We start from the raw sequence: 26,011 nt of genomic DNA on the forward strand, positions 1-26,011 counted from the left end.
CCCCAGCGGCGGCCTCAGAAAAGCTGTGTCTCCCTACCCCAGCCCCATGTCCAGAGGAGCTTCCTGTCCTTGTCGCCGCCCTGGGGCCAGAGGAGCACTCTGTCTTGGCCACGGCCCCAGGGCTGGAGGAGCTGTTCTCCATTCCCCCACTATAACAAACCCCTGGCTATACTGAACAAATTACTTGGCTCCCCAGGGGTTCATTATAGCCAGGGTGTACCGTACTTATAAACTGTAATCGTCACCCTTTACTCATCTTTATTAAGCTGAACAGGTTGAGTGTTTTCAGTCTATCACTAAGGCATGTTTTCCAGTCCTTTAATAATTTCTCTAAATCCTCTCCAATTTTTCCATCCTTCCTGAACTGAGGACACCAGAACTGGACACCGTATTCCAGCAGCAGGTGCGCCAGTGCCAAGTACAGAGGTAATATAACTTCCTTGCTAATGATTGATGATCGTAAATCAATATAATAAGAAATGCTGGTAATTTGTATTGTTATATAACTGTTGAGCCTCAACCCTAGTCTAGAGCAAGTGCTTGCAAGACCACATTTGTGTATTCACTATATGGCTGAAGATTTGCTGTAGCCAAACTTGATCTATAAATGCTGAGTACATACATCTGTGCTTTTGGGTGAATTAATACATTGGTAATTAGTTATGAGCACCACGTATCCTGATTTGAGAAATCCTGTCCAGGGTCAAAGCTGACCTGAAAAGATTCTAGCATTAAAACTCATAAACTAACCCTAGTAAGCTAACACTAGTAAACAATTTAGTTATCCTTCCTAAATTCCATTCCAATATTGGCTACGGCACATAATAAATTGGCTAATCTAGTCTGTTAGTTTTCAGCTTTAAAATCTAACTGGCACCTTGGCAAATTCCTAAAATTGATCCCCATTCCCCTTCACAGCTGCAAGACTTCTCTATTGGCCAGGCCTTTGGGAAGAGTGAGGGATGAATAGCTGAATGGATTACGTAAAGCCTTTTGCTGGGGATTTGGAAGGGCCAAGTCTGTGTTTTTATTGAGTGTGCATGTGTACCCACCCCACTGGAGAGCACATTAAAAACAAAGCTATAATCATGCTATAGTTATTTCTCAGCACTCATTTACTCCTGTACTCTGATTTTTCACTTCCTCCTGCTGAAACAGCAAAGCCCCCAAGCATACATGAAAAATACATAAAAAAATAAATTTTAAAAAGGGGATCTGTCAGACAGCTGAGGACTGTTTCTGAAAATGATAAAATCCTTTAAAACTAATTTGCCCTTCCTTTCTACCATTCCCCTTAACCTCACACCTCAGTTTCCACCCCCTCTCTACAAATCAACAGGACTTTCCTCCACCTATCATATGTCTGTTTACATTGGAAGAATCTCAGCTTCCTCCTCTAAGTTCTGAATAAAGCACAAAGTACATGAAAATCCATCACTCTTACTGGGGGGGAGAAGACCACCTTGGCTAATCTACAGGGAAGGAAGTGGAGGGAAAATGACGAGGGAAAGGAAGGTAGGTGGGAGAGAAGAGAGGAAACACCAAAGAGAAGTTTGAACTTTTTATTAAGCAATTTATCTTTCAATAATTTGACAAGCCATTCTGGAGGTTTTGAGGGTTCATTTAAAATTTTAATTTGAAGTAACAAACTCTTCAAATGAATACAGGCACTAATAGAAAACAAATGCACATCTTCAAAGTGCCAGATATTGAGAAAACATCAATGAAGAGACTTTGACATGAAAATGAAACCTTAGGAGGGGAGTCTTCATAGTGACACACTCCTCATCCCCAGGCATGCTACAGTAACACCAGCTGGGAGCAAGGGCATATTTAGGCATGACAGAAGCCTGCCATGAATGTCAAAGAGTCCGTTCTGATTGCATTTAATAGCGTAAGCAGACCCATGCATGTGTAAGAAACGGCAGAAAAATAAAAAGAATAACTAAAAAGCTAGAAAAGACCAGTTTGAACTAACACTAAACCTTTACTGACAGTGGAGGAGAGTTAACATGAAAATGAGAAACTAACACATATGTATAAGAAAAGATTATAAATAAGTTTATGTAAAAAAAGGGAGGTTGAAGCTGTATTAGCTGGTGCAGGAAGTGACTATGATGATATCGTGCAGATGAGCTTCCCGATTGTAACTGATCACTACTTGCTGAATGTTTTGCCTTCATAAAGATTTGCCAGACCCATCTGCTGATTAAGTGAATCTCAAACCAACATTCTGGTGAGTCAGCCATTTTGCAGATTGTGCTAACAGCCAATATCTTAGGGACTGCAACCTAAGAGAATTGATGGTTTAAGGCATTTTTAAGGGACAATGGAGTCACTGTTAAAATACGTAGATAAATATCTGGCCCTGACATGGTGGGGGGTCCTCATAAAGAGGTGGCTATCCTCACAACCCAGAATCCACTTGAAGCAGCGGCTAATCTCCTGAAAAGTAACTTTTTTGGCAACCAAAAGGTTGCCAAGAAAAGGGTTAAAAAGCCACAGTTTTCTTTCAGGATTTGAAAGTGACAAAGCTTTTGTGAAACAAAATGAAGCATTGAAATTGGAATGCAGAAAATATGAAACTCAAGTTAAAGAAATGCAAGAAGGTGAGACAAGAACTTAAAGACAAGATCACTGAGCTACAGTTACAGTGTGTTTCCTTGACTGGCCATATCAATGTCCGTATCAATGGCTCACACAGTGTTTACAGTTAAGGGGATTTATTCTTTCAATTAGAAGGAGCATGTGATAGATGCTGAGGTTCTGGAACTGTGCATTCTGCTTCCTGAAGTTTTTGTTTGAAGTTTTGAATGTGAGTGTATGGAAGTGTGTATCCAGGTGTGGGACAGGATTCCCCTCCCCAGTAACACTATTCTCACCCTAGAGAAGTAATGGACTCTATTCATGTGGTTATTGACAACCTAAGACAACAAAAAGCAACTGTCCTTAAAGGGCTGTTTATGTAGTACAGCTTTGCGGTCACAGCTACAAAATGTGCTAAGCTGAAAAATGAGAATAAAAGATCGAGATAAGCTTAAAGCTGCCAGATATATTGGCTGAAAACGGTCACTCCAAGCCAAAAGGTAAAACATTTACACCCCAAGAATGTAGTAGCTAGTGAGGCCTTGGGAAATGTCCTATTTCACAATTAAAAACTGAAACTGAGTGGTTTAAGGAAAAGCATAGGTGAAGTTGAAAGGAGGTTTGCACAGCTTCTAAGAACACTACAGAGCTCGGAAGGGACTAGACAGTTGGGGATAGTGCAAGTGTTAAAAAGTCTAAGTTTTAAAGAAAAGGGGCGAGGAGAATACCTGGTAAGTTCAATAAGAAAAAATGAACACAGCAGCTAAGACTGTCTGCCAGAAGAACACGTTTAAGTGTAGCAGCAGAGGTGCAGATATCTAAGTTGGATGAGACGCAGAAAAGAGTAAAGAAATAAAAGTGGCAGTAAAACTGAACAGTGCTAAAATATAGCATTTAACAGGCCAAAAAAATTAAAAAAAAAGTTCTCACCTTTGAAAAATATATTCAGAGCTGAAATACAAAAGTAAAACTGCAGTTTAGAAATGTGAGCTGTTTAATTTAGAGGAAGTCCAGTGAAAAATGAAAAAATATTTTTATGGCCAAGCTTCTGACAAGGAGTATGAAGTAGGAGATCTGGCACTTGTGCAGTACGTCTAAGATAAAAAGCCCTTTCCAAAAGCCATTTGAGAGGATCCCTGTTATTTAAAGGACAAGACTAGTCCATCAGGTAAGGGATGAAAAAGGGGTGGTGAATTGATGACAGCATGCTATGCAGCTGAAACCATACAAAGGGAAGGACAGAAGTGAGTCAACTAATGTAAAAAGAGGGAACCAAGAATATTTGTTTTCTCTTTCAGATCTTGATCACCGTGGGAGGCATAATATGCACTTCATTGGGGTCTGTGACATTCGGGATACAGCAGAGGAACAAAGCGGGGGCAGTGCACAAGGGGAAGACTGCCACCTTAGCCTCACGGTTCCCGGTAACCATGTGGGAATGCTTACAGTGTTCAGGTACAGACTGGACAGCAGCCAAGGTGGAGGATCCTGCAACACAGGCAACTCTCAGGAGCAGGGACAGGGAATGGGGGAGGTTGTGGGGGTGGTGTGTTTAAATGGGAAGGTAATGGCTACCCTAACCATAGCATGCAGTTAATATATGCTGGAAATGTTACAGTTACTTCAGAAAATCATCAGACTACTGTCCAGGAGTCAACCTATTGTCCCAGGAAGGTGTCGGAGACTTTGACCTTGTCTGTGAACATGATTAAGGGTTGGCAGTTACCATTACCACTCCTGAACATACTGGAGTAACAATGCCTCCTAACACTAGAGTTGAAGCAAGACGATGAACCATGCTCAGAAATGGAAGCAGGACCTGACAATCATGAACATTAGATTATATAGAATATTGTACAGTACCAAATGATACCTGTAGTATTGAATTTAACAAATTACAACAGTTCTGTCATGCAAAATGTGTGTGCTTCTATATGCAAATGATAGCAAAAGTGGTGCTACATTTCAGACACTCAATGGATGCGGTGGAATTGGAGGGAAATTGGTAGCCTGAGAAGGGAAAGAGTCAGGGGGAAGAGAGATAAAAGAGATATAGGAACAATACTAGGAGTTGGGGCATTGGGAATACCAGCATGGAATATATGGATATCTCAGTATTATGGGAAGAAAAATCAGAAAATGAGAGTTCAGTTACAAAATCTGCTAAAAAGTTAAACAGAATTAAGACTTGCGGGGGGGGGCTTCAAAGGGTTTTTAGGCTGCGAGGATAACAGGGAACAGCTGTTTAAGAAACTGGAAGCAGCAATCAATGAAATAGGAAAAACAATAAATCATCCAAATGTATCAAAAGCGATTACCAGGTTGTAGCATGGCAGCTTCCTAATACAGATGCTACAGGTAGGACTAAATGAAATTCAAGGTGGGGAAGTGCCTGGGTTCATAACAAATAAGACACTGGAACAATGGGCAAAAATAAAAGTAGATTGGTGCAAGGTGAGGCATTACTCAAGAGTCTATAATGCTGAGGAAAAAAGCCTTCCTATCGCACTACCAGTACCAGTGGCCACAGGACTAAGTGAGGCATTAAGAGCGTTAGTGGCCAGTCCATAGATATGTTGGAACCTACCAGGGCAGGTTATATCTTAAAGGAATAGGTCACTCATCCTCAGATACTGGTAAGGATGTGTGTGGTGGGGTCTGGAAAGCGCCAGACACCTCATGTTGTTCCAAAAGGCGTGGTACCTGGTTATGTCATTGCGATCTATTGCAGAGCACATTGCCGGCATGTGGGTTCACCTTGGCTAAGGAAACCCAAAATTGCACAGTATAGCTGAGGCAATAGAGACAAGGCCAAGCCAAGGTTGCGAAGGCTGGAGAAGGTAAATATTGTGTAACTTCTTGGATTGGACACTTCAAATATGGGACATAAACATATTATTGTAGCTGGCCAATGTTCTACTTAGTTCCAACAAAGGTTACCCGAATAGGAGACAAGGTAATTTTTTCAGTTCTCCAGAATGAGATCCACAATGTATCAACTGATTCCCCTCTGACAGATGCTGTCTGAGCTACTGGTACTGCTAAATCAACTCCTACCACTATTGCATTTAAATATGCAGGCCTTAATGAGTAGACACCCTGATTTAAAACAGGAGAATTGAAATATTCAAAATGATATAGATACACTGCAAAATGCCCCATGGTGGGAGTTAGCATACTATACTGAGGAACACCCATGAATACGCATGATATTAACAGGCTTTGTAAATGTACAAGCTATACTAGTAATGGTGTGACTTCCATTGATTTGGAAGGTTAGGAGCTTGGGAAAGAGAAGAGATGTATATGAAAAACAGGTTTTGATGAAAACATAGAAAGGATTCTATGGCTTCACAGTGGGGAGTGTTGGGTGCGAAAGCATATTTAGGACTGATAGAAGCCTGCTGTGAATCCTAAGAGTCTTGTGCTAAGCTCCCCCAGAGCTGTTGAGCAGCTTGCAGGGTCCACCAGGGACTCCTCTGCTTGAGATACTACCTAACCCACCTTGTCTCTGAGGAATTCGTAAACAGAGGATTCCACAGCTAAAATGTTTCATCAAGTCAAAGCTTGTCAATATCTTCCAGTTACTCAATTCCTCCTCCTTTGAAGGTTGTACTTGCCTAAAACACCAAACATTATGGAAATTTTAAGCGGGAGGAGAAAGGGGCAATGCTTAAAAAAAAAGCAAACATTACGAAGTATGGAAAAGTTTGTCACCTAAGTTACCTCAACTCTGCCACTGTATCATCCATCAGCTACAGAACAACCAAAAACTAAGAGTCAATTCTATACTCAGCCAACTTCACTGGATCAGTGACTGAAAACAGTCTAACTTTACTGAACCACCTTATTCGTGTTGACAGACAGTATGCTGCTTTAGCTTATAAAGGTAAGTGCACTGGACTTCACTTTATTGTGGCATGTAAAGTAGTTCCTGGAAAAACAACTGGCTTTTGTATCTATCAAAAGGGATCAAAGTCAGGTCCATTCCCCAAAGGTGTAATGTGGAAGTACTGTTATACTGTGAGACTAAGAGCTATTATTTGGGTTATGAAACTTAAGGGCTGGACCAAAAATTAGTTCATTTATCTGATGTGCAGAGTGGCAGGGTACCATACCTACGTATCAGACATATAGGTACAAAACCAAGACCACATACTCCATATTTTCTTAATGCTACAAACCGCAGCATAAATGCAGTCCTTCATGCCCCCTCCCCTCCTTTTAAACAACTGATAGACATTTACATCTTTAAGTCCAGTTTAACAAAGGTTTTCCTTTAGGAACAGGAATAAAATTTGCACTGTACTGTATGAACTTTGATCATCAGAAAGAACACTTCTGTTTAAAATTATTTGTTACATATAGTAGCTTCAATTTACTAATAATTGTCAAAATTCCTAAGAGAATAGAGATGCTGATTTAGAGTGACAAAGTAATAACTCATTTGCCAAGGTTTTCAGTCTTCTTCCTTTGTATGACTTGGGTAGGTAGCAACAACTACAAATTTATATCTAAGTTCAACAGCCAGCACATTGCTGCAGCAGTGAGCTGGTGAATGTCCTTCAGACCACCGGCAAAAGAACCAAGGGGACACTCAGATATGATGTGCTCCATCATTTCTGCCTGGTGACCACAGTCACATACAGGTGTTTGAATCACATCAGGACATCTCATGGGAAATGTGGACAAACCCTCTTTAAATGGAAAAATGAGGCAATCTGCACCCATCTTGCCGACATAAAACAGGCAGCTTGTCATTGATCCTGTTGAGACACCCTGATCTTTGATTTGAGAGTTTTGATTTGAGTGGTCAAAATGCTCCATGTGACTGTCCATTAGGCCTCAGCATTGAAGTTGGGTGTAAGGGTCTTGATAGGGTTCCACAGAAGGTTGTGGGATTTTAATCTAGTCTTTGGTGGGTTCTACAGGTCATGGTGCAGCGGGATCCTCACTTTACATTGACATGGTTAAGAAAGTGAGATGTCTGAGCAGCTCTTCTAACTTGTGGAGGTTGGATGTGTGACAGGACCAGCAGCCAGTCAACTGGAGTCGATTTGAGTGTCCCCAACACTACGTGCATAGCATTATTGAGTAGTGTGACAGCTGTGAGACCACACTGACACACAATATTCAGCTGCAGAATATACCAAGGCAGTGTTGCCCTATTGAAGCCTGGGGAAACCTGGCAACCAGCTACCACCCCATCTCTCTCCTCTCAACCACCAGCAAGCTTGTGGAACAGATGCTGCTCCACCATCTGTCTGATATTATCAAAGGTATCCTCCCAGAGGAGCAGGCAGGATTTCATCCTAAAAGCAACCGCTGTGGCCAAGTAGCTTCACTTCCTGGCCACATTGAGGCAGGATTCCAATGTAAGTTGAAGACAGGAATCACCCTTGTTGATCTGTCCTTGGCATACAACACTGTCTGGAGACAAGGCCTCCTCCTCAAGATCTCCTGCGTCGTTCACTGCCGGCAAATCATTCGCCTCTTGGCAGCAATGACTTGGGACCGATGCTTTAAGGACACCTTAATGGCCAGATCAGTAAACCAAGAACTCTTAACTTTGGCATCCCTCAGGGCTCTGTCCTGGTACCAATATTTTTAATATATATACTGAGGATATACCAGTGACAGAGTCAAGGAAATTTATGTATGTAGCTGCCATTGCCCTAGCTGTTCAGCATACAAGCCTCCATACCAACAGCTGCACCCTAACTCCAGATCTTAGCACAATGGCTGATTATTTCCAATGCTGGAAACGCCCCCCCCCAAACACACACCCCAAAAAGCCCATGGTAACAGCTTTCCTTCTTAACAATAAAATGGCTAATACCAAACCTGATGTGCAGTTCTGCAGTGAGGCAGACTCATCTTCTCCCATGCCTTCAACTACTATTTCTATGCTGGTGAGGCCTCCCTACTCTATCACTGACCTCTCTCTCTCTCTCAGTTCAGTCTGGCATCTCTCAATCCCAGACAATTCTACATAACGTCAAAGCACCATCTCAAACTCACGCTCCTCAAAACTAAATATCACTCTTTACCTTCTATCCCTCTCTTCCACCTACCTTCTCTTTTCATTGAGAACTGCACTCTTTCCTATCTCTCATGCCCATGAAATTGAGTTCTTCTCCAGCCCAGTATCAGCTGCTTGATATATTTAAACTTCTGTTTATAATGGCATTAAATTTAACACTGTCAGCCAAGCTCAAACCCTTCTAAAATCACCACCACCAATCAGTTGGTTCATCAGCCACAATCTGAATGGACTTTTAACAACCTTGCAATGACGAACAAACCCAAAGGCTCCAAACCTTTCTTCCAACAAAACTGGTCACTGCAACAGAAAAAGTGAAGGAAAATGATGGGCTGTGGAACACATCCCTTCTCAGGAGTTTTATCCCTCCCCAAAGATGACAAGGAGAAGAGACTATGCAATAAAATGCTCACAGAAGAAACCACAAACAAAACCAAAGTATTTCATATTTGGATTTTTTGATTTTCATGGATGCAAACACATTAAGTGATCCTCCTTTTTAAAACAGTTTTATAGGAGAGTTTCTCCTACTTTGCACAAATTTAAGACCTTCTCCATTTTAACCCACTGTCTCTTTGTTCACATGATTTTTGCCATCACTATCTAATAGCTGATGAACTATTGCCTAAATTGCCAGGATTGCAGACAGACCTAGTTAAGCCATGAGTGGCTTATCCACACACCTGAGAGAAATAATTCAGCTTTGCAGGGCATTACATTTAAAAACCCACTGTGGCAAGAAATTATTTGTTCTTGCCAAATCAAAGCCAAATAAAGATTCCATTGCTATAGAAGAGGTAAAGGTGAAAGCTTGTCAGCAACGTTCATAGCATCCAAGGAACCTAAAGGAGGCAATAAATTTGTCCAGAATCCATTGCAAAATAAAATGCAATATACGTGTAATAATGAATACAGTTAGAGAAATTCAAATGCTATTGAATTCCAGGTTGACTTATATTTAAGCATTACAGACAGATAAAAAAAGCAAGTATTAAATAGCTTCTGCATAGGGAAGTATTGGGAGAAAAAGTAATACCAAATGGTTGACCCTGCAGCTGCTCTATGAAACTCCCATTTAAGTCACTGACTTCAAATGGAATTTCTTGCACAGAGAGCTTGAAGAATTGGGTCCTATGTTTGGAAACCAAAGGTAGGCTGAAGCTGAGGTCTAAGTATATTTTTCTTGCCCCTATTAGATAGTACCTTTGAGAATTGAAGACTTAGCTATTCAGTGGTTGCTAGGATACTTGCCCGTTATGAGAGGAAACGTCTTCTTGATTATGTCAATATGGTATTTTTGCAGGAAAAGGCTTGCATGCTTTTCCAACATAAAAAGCCTTATTTCATGAAGGCTTGTTCTAATGTTTTTCATTTTCACATGCCTTAAACTCATTGCATGGAAATAATGTTGTCAGTGACCAATCTCAGAGGTGTGGGGTTTTTTTTGTTTGTTTGTTTGTTTAAAGAAAGCATAGGGAAATGTATTGTTCTATCACCATGAACATAACTGAAAAATGTGTTTGTGAAAGGAATCACAAGCTCTGAGCTTAATCCTAGAACAGGTATAGCACAGGGAGTGGCAATGAAAACTTCTCCAGATGGTCCAAACCACCGTGCCTCAACACTGTCCTGAGGAGACCACTTCTAGACGTAAGATGGTAGCCCACATTCCATACCCACTCTCTGACCTCTCTATTGAGACTGCTAATAAAGTGCCAGCCAATTCTCATAGTGCTCATTACATAAACTGTGCATACTAGGCACTGGATTAAATCCACTAGGCCACCAGAAAGCCACCAGATCAGGGGCAAGCAAACTTTTTGGCCTGAGGGCCGCATCGGATTTCTGAAATTGTATGGATGGCTGGTTAGGGGAGGCTGGGCCTCCCCAAACAGCCAGACATGGCCCGGCCCCCGCCCCCATCTAACCCCCCCTGCTTCTCACCCCCTGGCCTGACAGCCCCACCAGGACTCCTGCCCCATCCAACCCGCCTGTCCCCTGATGCGTCCCCGGGACCCATGCCCCATCCACCCCCTGCTCTCTGTCCCCTAACCATCCCCAGACCCTCTGCCCCTAACTGCCCCATCTAACTCCCCTCTCCTTCCTGACTGCCCCCCCAGGACCCCTGCCACATCCAACCACCCCTTCTCCCTGTCCCCTGACTGCCCCCCGCTGCCCCATCCAACCCCCCCTCCTTCCTGACTGCCCCCCGGGACCCAGGCCCCCATTCAACCCCCCTGTTCCCCGCCCTCTGACCGCCCTGACCCCTATCCATACCCCCAACTCCTCTACCCTCTATCCAACCCCCCCGCTCCCTGCCTCGTTACCGCGCTGCCTGGAGCACCGGTGGCTGACACCACGGCTACACCAGGACAGGCAGCCGTGCCTCGCAGCACAGAGCACCGGGTCAGACCATTGCGCTGGTGGAGCAGTGAGCTGAGGCTGCGGGAGAAGAGGAACAGCAGGGGAGGGGCGGGAGCGAGCCTCCCAGGCCATGAGCTCAGGGGCCGGGCAGGACGGTCCCACGGGCCTTAGTTTGCCCACCTCTGCACCAGATAATTATTCTTGATCACTATCCAAAAGGTAGCTTCAAATTAACGCAGTGACCTGGAAGTGAGAAGTTCTGCATCAGTAATAGTGATCTATTTAGTTCCCCTCGTGTCAAATTCTGTAGCTATAGATAAACTGAGTCAATATCTCTTCTCTCATCATCACAGTCCAATTCACTTCAGTGAGAAGTTTGTTTATATTCAAAGAAAAAAAGTTGATCCACAAACTACAAATTCCATTTAAATGACAACTGCTATTAAAAAACAGCATGCTTTCAGTTGTCATTCTTTGCAGGGATATCTTGTTTTTAGTGTTCAAAACAGCATTTAAATGATAGACCATCCAGTTACTTTTGTTGCTTCCTCCAAGATACTCACCTAAAATACAATTATAAACCTCAGTTAACGTGTAAAGAATCTACTATACCATAATAAAAGGAAAAAAGCAACCTTTGAACTTGAACTATTTTTGTTTCTCTAAAAGAAAACAATGCTGAATCCACTTTTGTTCATCAATTCAAAACAGTAACTTTTCACAAATTAATCTGTACAAATAAAATGGTTTTCAAGTGAATTGCGTATTGTGCTAATTGGATGCTTCAGTAACATGGCAAAACTTTCTATTAGTTAATAAAGCAAAGAAGTAAAAGACCAGTAGTTAGATTCCTACATTTGTTTATAATATACAGATCTCATGTTATATGATAGTATTTTATCCTGGAGAAGAATGTATCTATGAGGCCTGTTTGTTTTGTAACCTCTGGACCAAAAAACTTTGACTCTAGTTTGTATCAAAGTGAAAACGAAAGCTTAATAAAAATTGCTTATCCTGAAACAAACATGTTTGAACAGCATACAAGATATTGCAACAATGTGAAAGAAAATGTTAATATTCGGAGAATACCTGAATTTTTTGTAGGCTTTGAATTTCAGAAAGGTTAAAAATTTAGTAGTTCCTTCACTCGTACACACAAATGAAAAGTCAGGGCTTCTGGGTTTCAGCTGAAGGCAATAACGCAATCACTGGAATTTTTGTGTACAAATAAACTCTCAGACATCTTTGTTTATTAAAAAGATCTCTAAAAAATTGTAAGTGGCAAGAATATCAAGACAAAATTGTTCCAGGCCAATTCTTCCCAGAAGTAGGTGGCATTCCTAGCCTATGCTCTGGGTGAAATCCTGGCCTCACTCAAGTCAATGACAAAACTCCCGTTCACTTGAGTGTAGTCAGGATTTCATCCTGTCTACAGAACAATACCACCACCACCAACATATCCCCTTCATTTTATTGGTAACTCAAACCCCAACCAAAAACAAACTGTCACCTAAGCTTTCTCCACAAGCTTGGCTGTTCCTAGGTTCTGGATGGAGACTTCCATATCCCAGGCCCTATGTTTATCTCCTTCAGAGAGGCTTCAATCCTTTGTATGTCCCTGTTGAGGCTAATGGAATCCACCTGTTGTTAACTCCGCATTAGTTCTACTGCACCTTCATGCAGGGTTGAATCACCTGACAGAGGAACCTAGCCTCCTCATCCCTCTGTTACACATGATCAGCAAAAAATATCCATGTTGTACTAAAGGAAACCAGCACATACTAAGTGATGCTACCCATTGTTTTATCTTGCCTTACCTTCACTCACTGACTACATTTGTTTTGTTGTGTTATCATACCAGAAGAACAAACTGAATATGAGAAAATGACTGGAATCATTATTCTGTATTTAAAATTTTATTGGTGATTAAATTCCTGTCACTTAAAAGTTAGGCATAGCAATTTTATTTCTAGAGGAACTGAACCAAAAGAGATTATTAAAGACTCATTTATGTATGCTGTAAACAGGCAAAATACATAATCTTCTGCCCCAGCCTTCATACTGCCATCTAATGACAACTTTCTAGTGCTCTTTAATTGACACTGTATGCTTTACCGTACAGCATAACATTATAAAATCACATCACCCTTACCAATTACAGATTTTTGAAATTATGTTACAATCAGAAACAGTTTCTCTCACTTTTCTGTAATTATGTACAGTAAAAAGCAAAACAAATTTTTGTGGGTAGAAATGGGTATGATTTTACTATATATACACACACAGAGGCAATAATGGATTTTATAAGATACTTGGCAATAATTATCCATGTATCAGATAGAGTCCAGTCCAAAATTACTATAAAAAATTGTAGCATGATACTTTCCAGCAACATGGAAGTTAAGCTATGAGCCTTATCCTCTTGTATTGCCCCATTATCTTATGATTTATTTAGATGTACAAGAAAAGTCTAAGATGCTCACTGTACATCTATAGGGAAGATCACCACAATTGTCTATAGCTACTTATTAAACTAACCTTTCAATAGCGGAACATTTAAAAATGAATTAATCTGCATTCTTGGTGTATTATAGATAATTAATTAGAACTAAATCAGGTTTAATGATATTTACATTATTGAAAAAATTAATAGAAAAAATGAAACTGCTGGTAAGAAATTTAACACTCAGGTCAAATGTTAAGAAAGCAAGGAGAGCTGCGTTATACAGTTTCCAGAAAGGAAAACTATGAGGCCAAACAGAAGTGATTACACACCTTTTAATTTGCAAACCAATTCACGTGTGTTAATAGGAATTATGTACATGCACTTCTGAAAAGAGAGTATGACCCTAAATCTTTGGTGCTGCCTCATCATGCTACCGGTGTCCTGCCAACCTGCACATGAGAAGCACAGGTCCTGCAGTGCACTATTCATCCATCTTCACAAAGCAGTATAGCAGTGCAATGACAGAAGCTGCTAAGGGAAGCAAGAAGGAGCTAACCCAGAAGGACAGGCAAGAATCATGAGCTCAAATCTCTAATTTTTTCACCTTTTTACTTCAAATGTATGTATCCTGATAAAGGAGACTAAGGTGTTTCAACAGTAATCTAAGATTTTCTTGGGAAAAATTATTTCTCCCTACTCCTTTTCCCTAAAGAGGGCTTTGTTCCCAATCTGAACATTTTGCAACACATGATGCCAAACTTGCAAAAGAGTTTGAGGTCATAATAAATTTACAGAAATAAAATACACAAGAATACAACACATTTTCCATATAACTGAGGTTACAATGGCTGACAGCTGTTCTTGAGAGCACCACAACTTCAGTACTCATGAAATAATATCGACTTAAATCGTATGGCACCTACTACCCTGATTGTCAGTAATTTTGACCAGCAGCAACATGCATCTGAATCTTTACTGATTACTTAACTTTTTAAGTCAGGATGCCACTTGAAGTATATTTAAATAATGAAAATAATTTATGTAAAAGTTACCAGTATGTAATGTTTTTACATATTAATACACTGACATTAATATATTTTACAAGGACCCAAATTATCTGTATAATCAAATGTATGATTTGTTGATGGTATAATGCATTTACCCACCTTACATACCAGCATGAAACGACTGCTCAGGGATTGCTCTTAGGGGAGTTCACATGCACGCTCTTCCCCAAGCTCTGCAAGGAATGTTTACCAGTACCAGCAACAAAACTGACTGCAGTCAAGGTGTGTGCAGAAAGGGGAATGAGGGAAAAAGAGGGCGGGACCTTTTTTTTTTTTTTAAGATTCAGGATGTTGTTAAAAATTGCATTTAAAAAAGAAAGACAAATTTCAAAAGATTAGAGTTAGAAGCATCCCTTTAAAAGTGGGATGTTCATTTATTTTCAAAGCAGCTTTAACCCAAAATTTAATATTGACAGTGGTTCAGATTTTTTTGCTTTTAAACATGTCTTCTTTTGAAGAAGAAATGTGAAAATGGTACTTATCTTTCCCAATTTTTTTCTTTCATACCTTGAAGTACCTTGACATGACACACAATAAAACTTGATGTATAGCAACTGAACAAAATTACTGCAATTATATGTATAAAACTTCCTACATTGTGGACATAACACTTTAGGTAATAGTCTTAAACCAAAGTGCAACTGTTTTAAGCTGCATGGAGTGTTTTAAAAGGACACTATCCAGTCTATTATTTTTAGATATAGTATTCAGCAAAGGATGTATACAAGACTGTGTTCCTTCTAAAATCTTTTAGAAAGCATTAAATAATGTTCAACTACTCTTACAACGTTAACATACTTACTTGCGTTACAAATGACCCAAATTTAAAAATTCTCTGAAACAGAGGGCTCCGGGAACGGGCAGTTCTCCCACCACTAGTTCACAGCTCTGAATATCAAAGCCAAGTTTGCAGTAACTAGAAGTTGCTAATATACAACTAGTGGCCATAGCAAAGTTCTTAATGGACAGGTACATATTCACAATATGTACCATCACCATCACAACTGTCTTTGTTAACAGTATCACCTGGAAAACCAAGGATTGAGGCCAAGGTCAGGGTCAATTGCAAATACTTTTTCCCCTTTGTGAAATTACTTCAGAACAGGACTGAGCTCACTGACAAAATGATATAAATTTACTTGCACTTCCGCTGCCCATCACTTGAATGTTCTGTAAACAGATTAAAGATTTGCCTTTCTAGGGTCATCACCTTTCATGAATATTAAGTTATTTTTCAAATATTACAAATGTCTCAATACTGCAGTGGTAAGTATTAAGATTAAGATATGATTCACAGCCTCCAAATCTAATTCAGAAGAGTTTTAGCACCAAAATAACGGTTTAAAAAAGTTTTATAAGAGGAATCATGTATGATTCTGATAATTGCTAAAGACAAACTATAATTAAACAAGACAAGTCATTTGGTCCTGAACATCTTGACAATGACACTTTAAAATATAACTATAAAATATTCACTGTAAGGGTCCAAACAGATTTTACTTTCATACCTTACTACCCAAATTTTAGGTACAAGGTAAAAGTTTTTCTAATGGAAAAAAAACTGACTTTAAACTCAGTTTCACCAAATAGTAGAATCTCTGGCAATGCTCAGTGGCTCACATTCATGAAGTAAAGCACATAACTGTCATACAGCTCTGCCTCCTTGATGGTTTTATTACTCAGTGACAGAGTAATTTAACAGTAATAAGGGGTAAACAATACTGCTCTAAAAATCTCATTCTCTAAGAAAAATCCTGCAGAATGACCTCTATGTATAAGCTTGTCATTAGTTCTTGGAGCCAAATAAGGGTATTCCAGAAAAACTGGCTCAACGAACTATCTTCAGAGCTCTTGCACACAGTGAATATATAATAAAATAACCACCTGTACGACTATCCTATTCATGAACTATACATGCTCGACAAAGTCAAATACTTAACAGCTGCAGCTGGTTTCCAGGATTTAAAAAAAAAAAAAAAAAAAAAGACAAAACCCTAATAGAAACAAAATTTATTGTAAAACAAGGTGAAACAGCAATGACTTTAGCTGAGTTCCTGCTCTGTAGTTCTATACAGAGCATAATGCTCTCAGGAAAAACAAAATGATAGCATAACTATGCAGATGTTGCCTCATTAAAATCGCTTTCTCTTGATAATTTCTGGTTTCCAGCTGACAGGATGAGTTTCTTCAGTCTGGAAAAAAAAAGTAACAAAAATAAAGACTGAAATTGTAGTAAAATTATTTTAACTGTAAACTAAGCTATAATTAGTTTATGGTTTAAAGATTGGTTACACATTACATACTATAAATTTCATAGATACACTATATTCATATATTTATAATATTGACCAGTTTATGTATTTGCTTTAGCTAGAATTTTACTAAAGAATGCTCAGTGGCTTCATATACTCATTAACTCTGTTCCTCCTCCCTTTCCCACCACTGGAAGTCCTGGACGAAGCTCGTTTTTGTGAATATTTTGGGTGGGAGAAACAAGATCATGAGAGGTCAATAACAGGTTAAGAAGAATGTTCTGGTGATCAGGGCCCAGGACTGGGAGTCACCAGAGTTGGGCTCTACTCAGTTCTGCCACTGATATGCTATGTGACCGTGGGCAAGTTCTTTAACCCCTGTGCCTCATTTCCTCCCAAGTGGCGAAAACAGCTACCTCCAAGAGATATTGAGCTGCAAATTCATTATTTGTGATGCACTCTTAAATCCTCAGATGGAGGGCACCATGTAAGTGCAAAGTAACATTATCTAACCCTATTCATATCTATTATTTGTACTATAGTAGTGCCTAGCAGACCAGAAAGTCCAAAAACTATGATTAGATTCCATGTATTACACACACTTATTATATAGAGCGACTATACAGTCACTGATCCCATTCCTTGATGTACACTTTTAAAAAAGTGTAGTACTTTGAAAATAAGTTGTCTACACTAGATTCCAGTCTGCTTGCCTTATAAACTATTCTATAGGGTATCATATAAAGAAGAGTAATATACTCCTTTTAAACTGCATCTTTGTCTTGAAGATTACTATCAGGCACACCACTACACTGGCCTCAATTTGCAATGTACACTCTTTTTGGAATAAGATAGCCCCACACTGCATCACAAGGGGAGTTCTGTATTTGAATAGATGGACCTCCTTTAGACAGGCTTGCTATACTACAGTTAACAGTAGTATAACAGTAGTTAACTAGTGCAGAAGCTAGCCACAGTCCACATATTATTAGACACGCTACTATTTTCCTCTTGGATAGAAATATTGCAACCTTAACCTGAATAAAATAGCTCTGCAGAAAACCTGACTGTTAATTTTGTCTTGAAACTGTGGACTTCAGGAAAATGCAATTAAGACACTTCAGCATACCGCAGTATCATCTTCTCTGTACACTTTTATGGTTTTATCTGCTTCAGCAGTGAGCAATCTGCTTTCTGACTGGTCAAATGCACAAGCAAATATTCCTGATTCACTGTCCAAAGAACCAGGCTGTACAGCTGCATGTACTCTCTGGAAATTATACCCAGTTCTCCAGTCCCAAAGATGCATAGTGCCATTATCAGCTGAAAGAGAGAAAAATCAGTATGTCATTAAATCCATTTCTGTCACCCTTTCTATAAGAGTAGTACTCTGAACTTCTGACTAAGGCATGAGGAAATCCACAGGTTTGAACTGGTTAGCCAAAACACTCAATTAGAATAGTTTATTGCATCTCAGTAGATTCCCCATTTCCTTTTGGTTTCCTTGTTCCCTTCCCAACAAAGAGGGAGGGCTGCAGCTCCCTCTGGAGTTCATCTAAGTTTTCCTTAGTCTGTCTGGGAACAGATAAATGATGCCGGAATCTTGAACTCCAATTCCCCACTTGGTAGCATATGGCATTACAAATGGGATGGTATTTCTATACTCAATTATGAATTAATTACAAACATTACAGGATTTATGACCTTGCATAAGTTTAAATTAGGTCTAAATTAGCTGTTACCACTCAAGAAAGATCTTGGAGTCACTGTGGATAGTTCTCTGAAATCATCCACTCAATGTGCAGTGGCAGTCAAAAAAGCAAACAGAATGCGGGGAATAATTAAGAAAGGGATGGATAATAGGACAGAAAATATCACATTGCCTCTATATAAATCCATGATACGCCCGCAACTTGAATACTGTGTACAGATTTGGTCGCCCCATCTCAAAAAAGACATATTGGAATTGGAAAAGGTTCAGAAAAGGGCAACAAAAATTATTAGGGGCATGGAATGGCTTCAGTATGAGGAGAGATTAATAAGACTGGGACTTTTCAGCTTGGAAAAGAGACGGCTAAGGGGAGATATGATTGAGGTCTATAAAATCATGACTGGTGTAGAGAAAGTAGATAAGGAAGTGCTGTTTACTACGTCTCATAACACAACAACTAGGGGTCACCAAATGAAATTAATAGGCCGCAGATTTAAAACAAATAAAAGGAAGTATTTTTTCACACAACGCAGTCAGCCTGTGGAACTCCTTGCCAGAGGATGTTGTGAAGGCCACGACCATAACAGGGTTCAAAAAAGAACTAGATAAATTCATGGAGGATAGGTCCATCAATGGCTATTAGACGGGATGAGCAGGAATGGTGTCCTTAGCCTCTGTTTGACAGAAGCTGGGAATGAGCGACAGGGGATGGATCACTTGATGATTACCTGTTCTGCTCGTTCCCTCTGGGACACCTGGCACTGATCACTGTCGAAAGACAGGATACTGGGCTAGATGGACCTTTGGTCTGACCCAGTAAAGCCATTCTTATGTTCTTATGTAAAGTTTATAGAAGCGCCTTCAGATTAAACTAGAGCCAATATCACTGCCAGTAGCGTCAGTTTAAGGGTAGTTCCATGGATCTGAGATCCATGTTTGGAAAGACCCATTATCAAAGCAATGTTTCAGTTATGATACATGTGCCACCTAGTCAAACCAGAGTTTAATTTGTGCACTAATACCAGCCAGATATGGAATCCAGATATTTCAGGAAGTGTCTTTTCTAAGGTAAGACTTTAAACATTAATGTATCTTATTTCAGCGTTAGTTTCTTTGAAGTTGTGGCAGACTGTGCACTGATTTTCAAGAACACCGGTTTTTGTAGGGTCCCAGTTTTTTAAAGAAGTCTTTAAAATATAGTTCTGACTAGAACAGCAGTTTTGATCTGTGGAAAGAAACTAGTTTCTCCATAAGCTTCAGCTATTTCAAAGGAGCTGCCTACAGAATAAGAGCAGGCCAGTTTCATACTAAAACCAGTACAAATGCTCCTACAAGGCCCTTGCAGAATTTATCCTTCAAAATCATCTAGAATTAAATAAAAAAGAACCCATTTTTAAAAGCTTTTACCGACACAATTTGCATAAATCCTTAAGGCTATGAACTATTATTTATGATGACAAATACAGATTTAATTTATACTTTAAAAAAAAAGCCCACTTACCTGTATTTAAAATCAGAATAAACTGACCCCCTATGCTTAACACTACACTAAATGTGTCAATAACTAACATTTAGGTGTTTAAATAAAGTATGATTCTCCTCTGAAAAGTGATTTCTCTCAATGACTTCCAGAGCAAACATGCTCCGTTTACAAATAAAAAAATGTTTATCACTAACAGTCTTTCTGCAAACTCATCATTAAAGGAAGGAAAAGCTGCATTTTCTGGCTCAGGTATGATTCTGTGAACCAAATTCTACCCTTGGTTACACGTGTACAATAGATTTGCCCAAGTGAAACCAAAGGCAGAATTTGCCCCGGCAATTGTAACTTAGATAATAATTCTGTGAGTAGTGCATAAACTAGAATAGAATCTCAGTTCACTCTCCCATAGCTGTACTAGTTCTTCAATGCTACCAGAAGTAAAAAGAAGAAAGTAAAAATAGTTGGTCTTGTAGTTAAGGCACTGGACTGGGACTCTGCAAATCTGAATTTAATTCCTACTTTGCCTCTGGCTCCCTATGTGATCCTGGGCAAAATGACAATCAGTTCTCGGTCTGCAAACAGAAGATAATATTTCCCTTCGCCCACCCTTCTTCTGTCTCATCTATAGACTGCTAGCTGTCTAAAGTCATACACTACCCTCTCAATATGTTTGTACTGTACCCTAGCAGAATGGGGCCCTGATTTCAGTTGGGACCTCTAGGAGCTTCCCTGATTACTTTACTTATTTTACTCATTACTTAGACATGACTGAGTACATATATATATACTGTGACAGGGTCAGGCCAAATGGCTACAGGAGAGTGATAGAAGGCGGATATATTAGCCCCAGGTTAAGGTAACAGGGAAGATTCCAGAACAATCAGGAACTTTCTGGAAACAATTAAGGCAGACAGGCTGATTAGAACACCTGCAGCCGATCAAGAAGCTGCTAGAATCAATTAAGACAGGCAGGCTAATCAGGGCACCTGGGTTTAAAAAGGAGCTCATTTCAGTTTGTGGTGTGTATGCAAGGAGCTGGGAGCAAGAGGCGCACTACTGGAAGACTGAGAAGTACAAGCATCATCAGACAACAGGAGGAAGGTCCTGTGGTGAGAATAAAGAAGGTGTTGGGAGGAGGCCATGGGGAAGTAGCCCAGGGAGTTGTAGCTGTCAAGCAGCTGTTACAGGAGCCACTGTAGACAGCTGCAATCCACAGGGCCCTGGGCTGGAACCCGGAGTAGAGGGCGGGCCCGGGTTCCCCCCATCCCTCCAACTCCCTACTTGATACTGGGGGAATTGACCTGGACTGTGGGTTCCACCAGAGGGGAAGGTCTCTGGCCTGTTCCCCGATCCACTAGGTGGATCAGCAGAGACTGCGGGGATTGTTCATCTTCCTTTTCCCCACGCTGGCCAGTGATGAGGCTAACTGAGTGGATGGCAGATTTGAGCCATGAAAGTGGCCAAACTGAGGGCTGCTGTGAACCTCTGAGGCGAGCAAATCTGCCAATAAACGCAGGACCTACCAAGGCAGAGGAGGAACTTTGTCACAATACATAAACATATAGTTTTGACAGTACATCTTTACATCAAAATTATTTATACTGCAGCACTTGATTAACCTTGCTATTGAAAAAAAGTCACCATCAACTTGGGCTAATCAATGTTCCAATAAATTAACTAGTAACAGATATAGTTAGGAATTACTCAGCATTCAATTAAATAATATACACCATTTGTAAAATTTGATGGGAGGTAGTTTCAAAAAAGGTAGATGGGTTCAATGTATGGAGAAACAAATAGTGAAATGTTAACACAGCAATGTGGTTACTTTCTTCAGTTTAAAATATATACATACATATAGAGTAAGACAGACTTTGATACACTAGGCTGAGCCAAGTAGATTCTAGTGTATTCATTAAGGGGCAAATACTGCCTATCCAACTTTCAGTATCACCATGATATCAAAGATATGCAAAGCGCTTTCAGGAAACAGAACAAACGCTCTTCTGCTGCATATGAAGTGAGGGGTTAGGATCTGGTGGGCTTCGCAGGGACACATGCACCTTGTGTTTGCGGAGCTCCACTTCATGCGCACTACCATGCAGTGAGTGGGTAGGAGTGAGGCAGAAGTAGGCCAGGGAGATCTACTGCTATATGGATTTGACCAATCCAACCCACACCTATAGACAACATATTAAGAAGGCAATGGATGCGTCAGGCTCAAGAGTGCAGCGGGGTCCACAGGGTGACTCTGCAGCCACTCCATAGCAGCAAGTGGTGAGTAAGAGAGAGGACAGGGACTCATCTTCTTGCTCTCCAGGGGTTACTTAGCCCACCTACTTAAGATGCATCTTTGGCTAAGGATTTAGGCTTAAACGCATACACATAGAAAAAAATCAGGATGTTTAAATTTACCTCCTGATACCAACACTCCATCAGAATTCACAGCCAACGTGTTGATAATAGCATTATGACCAGAAAGATTTTGAATGAAGTTTCCATCTGGGAATTTCCACTGTTTAATGTTATCTGGAGAACCAGATGCAAATGTATAACTGGAACAAGATTAGCACAGTAAAGGAGAGTTAAAAAATAGTTAAATCATATCATTTTATTAATAATTCATTTCAGAGTAGCACATCACTCCTAAAGCTACAGTTGTATATGGCAGATGCTGATTGTTACTTCCAAAACTACTTTATCACTAAATTACCATTTTTCCAAAAGAGACAGTTTATAAAAACAAACTTTTATATTTACATACATTTATATACATTACTTTCTTATAATGCAAATGTTCGTTGTGTAACTCTGCTATGTTTCACTACGTTTGTTTTTCATTTTATTAATTGGATTACATAACCACACAACCACTGAAAGGTATTTTTGTTTGTTTTGTTTTCAGGTATGCATTAATGGTGTAATGAAGATAAAAGTTTCAGAGAAATAGTAATTCTCAATAAGAACACATGAACATTAGCTTTTACAGTATCCCAAATTTAAACTGTCTTGCATTTTTATTCTGGCAATACTCATGCATAGAAGTACTATCAGAAAAGTTAAGAGACGCAGCATTCTCAAAAGATCTCTCACATTACTGGACAAGTGCACTTTTGCAGATTTCCTTGTTGAGAATATTGAAGACCAAGAAAAACTGCCAAGATGGTCATTCTTCTAAATCTATGCAACAGTGTGTAAGGCACCTCTACAGAGAAACAGTTAACTTCCAAAAGCTAATTTGTATGAATAGCTGAATCACCCTTAAATAACTTAGTTCCTTCATTCTCAAATGAGTCTTCACATATTTGATCTGGGCAGCAAAGTTTAAAAGCATCTTAGAATATTTTTAATCAGGCATCCTCAAAGCAGTTCACTGACTTTTTAAAAGAAATAGTCATACCGAACTGGGGTTACCGGTCAATTAATCCAGATAAAGGATAGGACAGATCAAGTAAATTTAGAGTTTGTGAAAGGTGCACAGCTGACAAGGCCTTGGGCTGAAAGTTTTCTAACAAACAAATATAAGCTCTCTAGGTGTGAGAGGGTAGTTCAGTTTGTGTTCAACACATCTTCAGATTCTCTGCTCAGATTCCTAATAATAAGAGAGGTGGCTCTTTAAAATGTTCAGTACCGGAGCTGGACTGGAACCAATTCACTTCACACAGATTCTGAAGTTTTGTAAGGAGGAGACTGAAATTAAAAGGAATCAGATGCAGCCATATCATAATCATGTGTCATCCTTTTCTAAATCATTAATAGGGTAGGTATCCTAGGAATCTTTATTGGAATTATGCTTCAATGCATAAAACACTTCTAACTGAGGGAGATTAGGAATGGGCAGATTATCTATTATTATCTACTAGACAGATTATTCCATAACTACCTACTACAGGGCTTTTTTTTACACCTGCCTTAGAAGCATCTGATACTGGCAAATGCAGAGACAGGATACTAAACCTGACAGCCCATCACCATGGTATTAACTACTCTCAACTCAGGGCTTGTGTACAAAAGAAAATTTGCAAAACCTTCCCCTTTTCTTGCAATAAAGATTCAGCTCCTTCAACATGGGGAGTCCTAGTGCCACTGCTGGAAGTACAGTGTCAACTAACGCTGGTGCTTAAGAATCGACAACAGATCTCCACAGCAATGCTAACCCCAGTGGAGCTGAATCGGTGTTAATAACTGCTTCTCAGATACCTTCAATGCAATGGTTTCCTGTTGAGTATATATTTTTGAACTCTTTATTTGCTAGACTGGGTAGTACATATAAAACTCATGTTCTACAACATATCTAATGTTAGCTTGCTTCTCCTGTCACATATTACAAACTGTGAAGGGCTAAAGGAACGAGGAAAACTTACTGTCTTGGATGCAATACAACTGCTCTTACAGATTTCTTGTGATTTGTCAAAGTGACACGAGTTTTTCCTGCCACTAAGTCCCACAGTCGTATTGTGGTATCATGGCTTCCTGTGATTTAAAAAAAAGAAGACAAAAACAGTATATACTATAAACACTACCAACTTTTGTTTGGACAACCAATTCTGATATACAGGAGTTGCTAATAAATTAAAACAAGACGTTTCATCCTAAAAGTGCTTGACAAACATACCAACTAGATACAGTGATCTTTAGTAAGTACTGATGTACAACCACCTCTGAAGTAAAACATATTGGCTTTTAACAGTCTACAGCAACATTATAAATATTTAAGAGAAGGAATGAAGATTATCTGATCTAGTTTGAAACTAGAAAGAAATGCAAGTTGTCATCATGCAACTAAGTTGGATTTTGACCATATATGGCTTTTGGTATACTGGGGTTGACACCTCATTTTTACACTTAACTGTACAATCTGAAATTCTTCCCTTTAGTTTTTTTGTATTTCCTCTTATTTACACTGTATTAATACACTGTATTATTTAAACTTACATTGACTCTTCCCCTTGCGTGATTTCATGGACATGAAAAGAACCACCCAAACATCATTTTACATATTAAATGAAAAAAAAAAGTAAGAATATTTAAAGCACAAGAAGAGTCCAGAAATGCAGAAAGTGAAGTTTTCATTGAATAATACATACTACCTATAATTAGGCACATTACTAACAGGCGAACTAGTAATTGGAAATACTATATATGTGCAGTGTTACTATCAGAACCTTTACTTCTGCATCACCTGACTTGTACTTAAACACAAAACCATATTTTTGCATTAATGTTGCAGGGTTTTTTTGTATTACATTAGCTCCTAAAAGACCAGAGCCCGGCACAAACATCACAATATATGGTCCTTGTTTGCCTCCAACAGCTTACCAACTAATTTAATACAAGACACAGCAAATTGGAAAACCAAATGTGATTAATTGGGATTAATCAATGAAGGTAACAGTGATATGAATGTGTGCTTATATAGAGGAGTTATATGCACAGTTAGCTGGTTTTGAGTAATTCAATTTGGGAAACAACATATACCATACCTGTAATAATCTGTGGTTCCGCAGCTTGGCACTTCACTGTTGCCACTGCATTTGTGTGTCCCGCTAATGTATGCACACTGGCTTTTGTCCTCACATCCCAAATCTATCAGAGCACAGTAAATTCAATTAGTCAAGAAAACATATGTTCATCATTTTTTAGGTCCTATCATTTATTGCATGGCTTACATGCCACAATCCTGAAAAATGGAACTACCATACTTTTGACTTATAAATTCATCACAGAACTATGCAAGCTGTTGAAAAAAACATGGAAAAGCTGCCATTCAATGTATTCTAAGGAATCAGGACAACTTTATTTAAAGCCAGTCACCATAAAGCTGTACTACTCTCTCAGGCCAAAAAACTTTAAAGACTAAAGGTTCTTAACTGTCTAAATAATATATATTAGTGGACTCAGCTGTAAGTAATATATAAGAATCCACTAGCCCTCTATACACTGTTGAGCACAACTCAAGGCTTCAATTTTAATCTATAAAGACCAACATGATTTGGATCCTGATTACCAAAACAATCCCTCTTTCCATGAGCCATTGTAGGACTTGAAATTAGCAGAGG

The 26,011-nt window shown here is 39.5% G+C and overlaps 1 protein-coding gene across 1 annotated transcript in view; it reads right to left on the reverse strand.

Moving 5' to 3' along the window:
- Window positions 1-13,757: 13,757 nt before the first annotated feature.
- Window positions 13,758-26,011, reverse strand: part of PLRG1 (pleiotropic regulator 1) — a 30,102-nt gene continuing 17,848 nt past the window's right edge. The window contains exons 11-15 of the mRNA XM_077815407.1: window positions 25,436-25,538; window positions 24,317-24,425; window positions 22,368-22,507; window positions 17,888-18,081; window positions 13,758-16,698 (exon numbers count right to left, since the gene is read on the reverse strand). Coding sequence (XP_077671533.1) covers window positions 16,639-16,698; window positions 17,888-18,081; window positions 22,368-22,507; window positions 24,317-24,425; window positions 25,436-25,538 — 606 coding nt within the window. The 3' untranslated portion in view covers window positions 13,758-16,638. The remainder of the gene's footprint in view (window positions 16,699-17,887; window positions 18,082-22,367; window positions 22,508-24,316; window positions 24,426-25,435; window positions 25,539-26,011) is intronic.

This window comes from Eretmochelys imbricata, chromosome 4 (assembly GCF_965152235.1).
Source record: "Eretmochelys imbricata isolate rEreImb1 chromosome 4, rEreImb1.hap1, whole genome shotgun sequence".
In the NCBI taxonomy this organism is placed as follows: Eukaryota; Metazoa; Chordata; order Testudines; family Cheloniidae; genus Eretmochelys; species Eretmochelys imbricata.